General features: G+C 57.5%; 1 protein-coding gene across 1 annotated transcript; it reads left to right on the plus strand.

Moving 5' to 3' along the window:
• Nucleotides 1–363: 363 nt before the first annotated feature.
• On the plus strand, nt 364–5,722 carry LOC117654150 (multiple inositol polyphosphate phosphatase 1-like). Its single transcript, XM_034400358.1, is given in 9 exon segments — nt 364–568; nt 1,506–1,813; nt 2,961–3,065; nt 3,542–3,692; nt 4,201–4,245; nt 4,248–4,300; nt 4,545–4,654; nt 4,956–5,162; nt 5,434–5,722. Coding segments are annotated over 9 exon segments (1,425 nt in total). The 5' UTR covers nt 364–375; the 3' UTR covers nt 5,687–5,722.
• The last annotated feature ends 2,753 nt before the right edge of the window (nt 5,723–8,475 follow it).

Here is an 8,475-nt window from a genome sequence, read left to right on the forward strand (position 1 = left end):
TGACATGACGACTCATGAGAATGAAGTGCACTCGGGTGCGCGGGCGGCATCCAATCGGCGGGCTTGGAAGTGTCGCCTGTCCGTCTGTCTGCCTGTTAGTCAGCCATAAATTCATTCATTCATTCATTCATTCATTCATTCATTCATTCATTCATTCATTCAGTCGGTCCGTCAGTCAGTCAGTCTGTCTGTCTGTCAGCCAGTCTGTATCCGTCTGTCTGACCCCCCCCCCCCCCCGCCAATGATTGTCCGCCACTTGAGCCGGCAGGTGAGTGTCCACACGTCCACACGCCGCGCCCGGCCGAGCCAGTGGACCGGGGTACCGGCGTCCGCGCGCACGGCAGCACACAGCCAGTCGCACGCAGTCGGACCGCCATGCCGGGTCGACGGCCGAGGTTCTTGCCGCTCGCGGTGGCGGTGGTGGTCGCGGTGGCGGCGGTGGCGGCGGTCGCGGGGGCCGTGGAGCAGGCGGCGTGCCCCAGCCGGCCGCCCGCAGCGCGCTACAGCAGCAAGACAGCGTACCAGCTTGTCCACGACGGCGGCGTCGCGCCGCAAGACACGGTGCAAGGTAACTTGGCCGAGTACAGCAGCAAGTACACGGACGGCAGCGCGCCGACAGTGTAGGGCCGTGTTTGCGATCGGAGCGGACTGGTTCCGAGAGTCCGTCTCGCGCTCTGTCTCTCTCGCACCTACAGCGGACGCCCCTTGAGTGCGAGGGAGACAGAGCGACGAAAGCGGCTCTCGGAACCAGTCCGATTTCCAGAGTGTCAGTCACGGGAGGAAGTTCAACGGTTCAAATACCGCAAATAACGGTCATTTTGGAAAAATTATTAGAGTACTTTCTTGCACCAGTTTCATGTTTGTTTTTTTTTTTTTTTTTTAAGGAGCTCAAGACATTTTTTCTAAAGTTCATTTTTTGGAAATTTTAAAACGGTACTTGGCCTTTCTACCAATTTGGAAAAAAGGGTTTTGAGAGCCAGAAACGCACTCGTAAAATAACGTGTCTTGCCGTCTGCGGGCACACCAGAAGTTCGCCGGCGTCTGAATTTTTGATACACCATTAAACAGCGAGATCGTTGTTCCCACCGGGACTCCTAGGCCGGCAAAAGCGGCAAAAGCCACCGCGGGACGGGGCGGGACACAAACACCGTCGCGGGCCGGGTCGTGAACATCGAGAAAATGTAACCCTTGCCTGGTATCGAACCACGAACCTTATACCGGTGCGGACCAGTGCGCTAGCTTCCGCGGCCACGGAAGTCCCAGGAGGCAGACGGCACAGCAGTCATAGTATTTCGGGGTCGGCCAAAGCTCAAGACGCGTTTTGAGCTCCAGAGTCGCTAAATGGGACTCGAACCGAACGTGTGACCCCATCAATGGATTGCTCTCCGAACGAGGAATCCATTGGTGGGGTCACGCACGCTCGGTTCGAGTCCTGTTTGGCGACTCTGGAGCTCAAAACGCGTCTAGAGTTTTGGCCACTGTTCGTTGACGCAGGCTTTGCGCAGGCTGCGACGCGGCGTACCTGTGGCACGTGCTGCGGCACGGCACGCGCTACCCCAGCGCCAAGGAGATCGCCAAGCTGACGGCCGGGGTGGCGGGGCTGCAGGCCAGGATCCACGCCAACTTGTTGGCGGGCAGGGTGACGCTGTGTCGCGGCGACGCGGAGCGTCTGCTGTCCTGGACGCTCAACGCCACCCTGGCGCAAGGCAACGACCTGCAGGCGCAGGGCCAGCGCGACCTGCTGGGCATCGCGCGCCGCTTCAAGGCGCGCTACCCGGCCTTCTTCGGCCGCCACGCGCGCGACGCCTTCACTGTAAGTCTTAGAGTGTATCCACTGGCTGAGGCGACGGACTGCGACGCAATGTGACGCCAAAGCGGCGGCGGTCCTCGGCCGCAGCGGCAGGTTCGTTCCGAGCACCGCTCTGTCTCTCTTGCACTCATGGCGCGGCCCGTCAGGGAGCGAGAGAGACAGAGCGACGACAGCAGTGCTCCGCCAGTCACGCGGCCACTGACGCAGCCGCACGGCCCTGACGCCGCGCGCTGCCGACGAGCGGCCGAGGGGGCCACCACTCTCATTTCAGGCGTACACAAGATTACGGGATTACGGGAAATTTACTAGGGATTACGCGTGAAATTTTCGAAAATTGGTTCGAAAACGTTCTCAAAAACGTTGAAAAGTGACTAAAAACGTTTAAAAATGACAGAATTTTGTCAAGGATTACGTGATTACGCCATAAATTACCAGAGATTACCAGCCAATTTGTACACAGGATTACGGGGGTGGTGGCCCCCTCGCGAGCGGCGCAGTCGCTTCAGTCAGCCGATGTGGTCTGCTCAGTGTACAGTAGGCCAGAAGACCGGTCGGTGGAGGGGGCTAAAATTCCAGAGGCGCCTTTTTTAGCTCCAGAGTTGCGAAATGGGATCGAACCGAACGTGTGACCCCACCAATGGATTGCTCTCCAAACGAGGAGTCCATTGGTTGGGTTCGAGTACCAGCGACTCCGGAGGTCAATAAAATGCGTCTAGAGTTTTGGCCGCAGCTACTGGTCTCTGGCCCACTGTGCAGTGGTGTGCACGTGCACTCTTACCCACACTGTAGACAGAGCGAGACAGAGAGTGCTGCCGAACACCGGACGGCAACGGTCTGTTCAAAAACCACCTGACACCCACCATCCTTGTCCCCCCCCCCCTTCAAATCCTCCTTTACCATTCAAGTTTCCGGTCCGCGGAAATTAGTAGCGCGGTTTGTGGCCGGGCTCTGTCTCTCTCGCTCTCACGGGGCGTGCCGTTGCGGAGAGAGAGAGAGAGAGAGAGAGAGAGAGAGAGAGAGAAGAGAGAGAGAGAGAGAGAGAGAGAGAGAGAGAGAGAGAGAGAGAGAGAGACGAAGCACTGCGCGGGATCGTAGTTGAGTCCGAAAGCCGCAAGTCACCCACCGAGTTTGGACCGTCACACTGTCACAGTTCCGCAGCACGGACGCCCGGCGCACGCTGGCCAGCGCGACCTGGTACGGCCGCGGGCTGTTCGACGAGGACGTCGCCGCCGTGGTGGACAACGGCCTGCTCAAGGTAGGTCTCGAAGTGGATTTGCCAGCCAGAAGACTGGCGCCGCCGGCCAAAACTCCAGACGTGTTTTGAGCTCCAGAGTCGCTAAATGGGACTCGAACCGAACGTGTGACCCCATCAATAGATTCCTCGTTCGGAGGGCAATCCATTGGTGGGGTCACACGTTCTTTTAGAGTCCCATTTAGCGACTCTGGAGCTCAAAACGCGTCGAAAAGTCTCTCTCTCAGGCTCCTTAAAAATAATTTTGAAAATAAGTTACAATATTTTTATTTCCACTTGTCTGGAAGAGGTTAATACTTAATTGCGTCTGAAATATTTATAGTAACTTATTTTCAAAAATATTTTTAAGGAGCCTGGAAGAGACACTGTTTGAAATGAAGAAATGTGGGTTGGTCTACTGAGCGGTAGGTCCAACCCACCCTGGCGCACCAAACTCGCGCCATTCTGACCGGCCATTAAATTGGGACCGCATGCCGCAGTTCTACGAGAACTGCCCCGCCTGGGAGGCCGCCGTGGACGCCAACGCCAGCGCCCGCGCCGAGGTCACCAAGTTCCAGGACGGCGCTGTGGTCAAGGCGGCGGTGGGGCGCGTCAGCGAGCGGCTGGGCTTCGAGCAGGCGCTGGACTACGGTGAGCCGCCTTCACTTTTTGCACTCTGGAAACGCCACAAACTGTTTCAGGCATTTCAAAGAAAAGCAGCTTGCTTGTTTTGGCAAAGTATTTGAGCACGAGGGGAAAAAATACTGTGAATTTCGGTGTACAAATCCAATGAATTTCAGTCGAATTTCGATGAATTTCAGTCGAATTTCGATGAATTTCTGTCAAAATTCGATGAATTTCAGTCGTCGTCGAATTTCACAAATTTGATGAATTTCGGTGTCCAAATTTGGCTGGAGTTATTTCCCCTTGCTTGAGTATACATAAGCATACAAAGAAAATACTTCGTAAACAAAGTAAATTAGTTTGTACTATGTATGTTCAAAATACTCCGTAAGGTTTGAAGCATGTGAACAGCCTGCACTTACTGGTACAGCCGACTGATTCCGAGAGTCTCTGTCTCTCTCGCACCCACGTGGCACGTTCCACGCGTTCCACGGGTGTGAGGGAGATAGAGTCTGACGCTCGTCTTCCTCTCCAGACGACGTGGAACTGCTGTGGGAGGCATGCCGCTACGACCAGGCGTGGACCCCGACGAGGAGGCGCCCTGGTGCACGGCCTTCGACCAGGAGGACCTGCTGGTGAGGCACTGGAAAACAAAAACCACACACATTTGGAACTTTGGCGAGTCGACAGTTGAGTACTTTGAGGACAGAATCGAGGACACAAGACGAAAAGTTGGCAGGGCAAGGCGTATATTACGACTGACATTCACGTCGGTTTCTGGGAGGGAGGGAAGGGAGTTGCGTTCCGGGAGAGCTGTTTGAGTTCACCAGAGTCTGGAGAGCAGTCTCGATGACGTCATGATGACGTGCTGCTCTGCAGGTATTCGAGTACCGGGCCGACATCAAGTACTACTACGTGGGCGGGTACGGCAACGCCATGGACCTGCAGCTGGGCTGCCCGCTCGTCAAGGACCTCGTCGACAAACTGAGGTAAACAAACGGCCCGGGGCACGCACAGTGGGCCAGAAGACCGGTGGTGGCGGCTAAAATTCTAGACGCGTTTTGAGCTCCAGAGTCGCTGAATGGGGCTCGAACCGAACGTGTGACCCCACCAATGGGTTCCTCGTTCGGAGAGCAATCCATTGGTGGGGTCACACGTTTGCTTCGAGTCCTGTTTACCGACTCTGGAGCTCAAAACGTGACTAGAATTTTGGCCGCCTCCACCGGTATTCTGCTGGCCTACTGTGTCACTGCTCGTGAATACTACTCCGAACGCGCTATACATGCGCAGCGCTTTCGAGGCCGGGGACACCGGCCGGCGGGGCAACGCCTACTTCACGCACTCCACCGCCATGCACCTCACCATGGCGCGCCTGGGGATAGGGCGCGACGCGCTGCCGCTCACGGCCGACTCGTACGAGGCCATGAAGACGGCCAGGAAGTGGAGCATCTCCGGCCTGGGGCCCTTCGCCGCCAACATCGCCGTCGTGCTGTACGAGTGAGTCTCTCCGCCGCTTCCTTATTGAGTGGGAGGCGGTCGACATCCCGGACGCGTTTTGAAGCTCCAGAGTCGCTAAATGGTGCTCGAACCGAACGTGTGACCCCACCGATGGATTGCTCTCCGAACGAGGAATCCATTGGTGGGGTCACACGTTCAGTTCGAGCCCTGTTTAGCGACTCTGGAGCTAAAAACGCGTCTAGAGCTACGGCCGCGCGCGCCTCCACCGGTCTCCTGGCCCACTGTGTGACCTGCTTGGCGGCTGCTGCAGGTGCCCGAGCGGCGAGAAGCACAAGCTGCGCATGTACGTCAACGAGCGGCCGGTGGCCGTGGAGGGCTGCAGCGCCCCCGACGCCCTCTGCTCCTGGAGCGACTTCAAGCAGCGCTTCGCGGCCGTGGCCAGCGCCTGCACCCTGGACTTCTGCGAGCGGAGCGCGGCGGCCTCGGCGCGGTGGGCGACGACGGCGAGGGTCTTGGCCACGGCCGTCGTCGCCGCGCCGCTCCTCAGCATCACAATCAGATGACGGCCAATAAATCGCGGGGTTATTTACTTTTTGTAACGAATGAGTTTGAGATTTTGTGAGGAAGGGAGACCCTCGGAGACCCCTATGCATACATCTTCGCACGCTGGTTGAAAACTCTGCGTTTCGGAGGAAGAAAAAAGAATACCTGTCGGGGATTTGAACCCTGGATCTCCGACCGGAAAACCGACGCCGCTACCGATGTAGCCACTGCGCCGCAACGTCGCAGCGCCCCGCCAACAGGTGCTGTGCGATGCAGTGACCCCATTGCCCCTTCCAACGCCCCAGTGGCGCGGCAGGCCTCCATTTGTCAAAATAGCGCGCCAGTTTGCCGGCCCTTCAGAGAGAGAGAGAGAGAGAGAGAGAGCATTAGTGTCCGCTGGCAAAGCGGCCGTGAAATACAACGCCCTAAACGTGGATGGCGAAAACAAAATTATCGAATGTGTCGATTGGGAGGGCGTCGCTCGCTCGGCGTGTGCGGGGTGATGGCGAGGTGATGGCGGGGTGTGCCCTCGACAGCAGCGTGGTGGCGCAAAACGCGGACAGGCAGCACTCACTCCAATTAAGGTCCTCCAGGGCACAGGCAGGGCACTGGCAGGACACTGGCTGGCAGGGCACTGCAAACGTCGAGCAGGTGGAAAGCGCGGCAGCGCCGCAGGGACCACAGCACCGTATCTATCCGTCGCTCCATCTCACTCGCACCCCTACGGACCGACACGCGAGTGCGAGAGAGACAACTCGCTGCCTTTGTTTCGCGCGTGACGTACGCGGGCCTGGCTGACAGTGCGGTGCGCTGAGGGTGACACGGCGGCCGATTTGGGGTAGTCGGTGGAACGTAGGAACTGGAGCGGACAACGCGCCATTCAGCGCATTGTGGGTGCGGCGCGGCATGTCCATGTCGCCCGCCCTCCACGCGTGCGGCCCGGCCGCCAAGTGCGTTTCGAGCTCCAGAGTCGCTAACTGGGACTCGAGCCGAACGTGTGACCCCACCAATGGATGGCTCTCCGAACGAGGAACCCGTTGGTGGGGTCACACGTTCGGTTCGAGTCCTGTTTAGCGACTCTGGAGCTCAAAACGCGTCTCGAATTTTGGCGGCCCCCGCCGGTCTTCTGGCCCACTGTGTGCCCGCCGCTCGTGGCGCTTCGGAAACCGATGTTCTCCGGAGTACCGCCCGAAGGCATCCCGAAGGCGGCTCGAAGGCGGCCCCGCGGCACCCGATGTCGGAATCCTCCGACATCAGACGCATCCGGCGGGGCAAAAAATAAATAAAAATCTCGCCAGTATGACGAAATGGAACTGGCTGGCGTTTGGCGGGCTGCCGAGGAGCGGGGCTTGTGCACGCGGGTCGGCCTGAGCACGGGCCAGCCTGGGCCAGCCTGGGCGGCCGGCACGGATCGCTATGAAAAATGAAGCAGTCACCAGCCGTGGCGGGCCGTGGCCGCGCTGGGGTGCAGGCCCTGGCCAGGCCCCGGCCAGGACCGGGCTGCTCCATAAAGGACGCTCGCTGAGTATGTATGTGTGTTCCTGCAGGATCGCCCCGGGCGCGGTCCGGGAGGGCCGGCGGATCCAGGACGGATCCAGGGTTGCCCCCCCCCCTTCCCTCTGGCCGGATCAGGTTATTTTGCAGGTGTTATTGTAAGAATGACGCCTGACGCCCCGGGGGTGGACCGTACCCCGCACCGCACCGCCCCGCCCGGCACGTAGGGACCGAAAAAGCGAACCACGAATAAGGGTGGAAAAAGGTCTTCGGCGCCTGCGGTCAGGTGCGCGGCATTCGCAGGCCAGGTGTGTCTGAAAAAGGGAGGAAAAAGAAGACCGTGGTATGGAAAAATTGGCGTTCCGAGCGAAACCAAAGGCGACGTGTGTGTGTGAGCGTGTGTGTCTGTGTGTGTGTGTGTTTGTGTGTGTGTTTTGGTGTGTGTGTGTGTGTGAGTGTGAGTTGTTTCTTCTCGTCGCGCTTCTTTTGAAGGGCAGGCACACAGGGGGCCAGAAGACCAGTGGAGGCGGCCAAAATTCTAGTCGCGTTTTGAGCTCTAAAGTCGGTATACTACCCTGATAGAACTGGGACGTCACTCGGAAGTCATTTTGCACGACCCCATTCCGGAGTTCATAGTTTGTACGACCTCTTTTTGTCCGACCTGCCGAAATTCGTCCGACCTCCTTCCCGTGTTATTTTTTCTACGACCTCTTTTTGTCCGCCCTTACCACCCCCTCAGCCCCGCCCCTCAACACTCGACAAACAAACATGGTCCCCACGACGGAGTCATTGGCTGAGCTAGCGAAGCCCATGCCGTGTTTGGGCGCACCAAAAAGTGACTGGTCGGAGTCTGTCTGTCCGTCTGTGAGTCTGTAGCGTACACGCTCACGTTTCTCAGCAACTACAACCCCAATTTTCCCCAAATTCGTATTGAACATCTCCAAAGTGTCCCACGGGGGGAGTTTATCTTAGATCAACAATTTTCATCGTTTGAAATATTCAAAACATCGTTTTGAACTAGGTTATTAGCGTTGTTTGGTTGGTAGCAGTGTGTGGGTTACCAATTCTCATACCGGCTGCCGCGCTTCCCAAACCGTCTGCAAGACAGGACGGTACTTATGCAAAAAAACAAACTGAAGAGCAAAGGGGCTCTCAAAAAGGTTCTGAGTTAGTTTTTTAACATTCTAGAATGATTAAAACCCTTCCGGAGTGTCAACAGAGGAAAATACGAAAACTAAAGTGAGAAAGGTTTGCGTGTTTCGTGCCCCCCTCCCCCTCCCTCGTCACAGGGGAATCTTCTGCAGGTCAGTGCACT

The sequence above is a fragment of the Thrips palmi genome, unplaced genomic scaffold (genome assembly GCF_012932325.1).
Source record: "Thrips palmi isolate BJ-2018 unplaced genomic scaffold, TpBJ-2018v1 HiC_scaffold_10, whole genome shotgun sequence".
Lineage (NCBI taxonomy): Eukaryota > Metazoa > Arthropoda > Insecta > Thysanoptera > Thripidae > Thrips > Thrips palmi.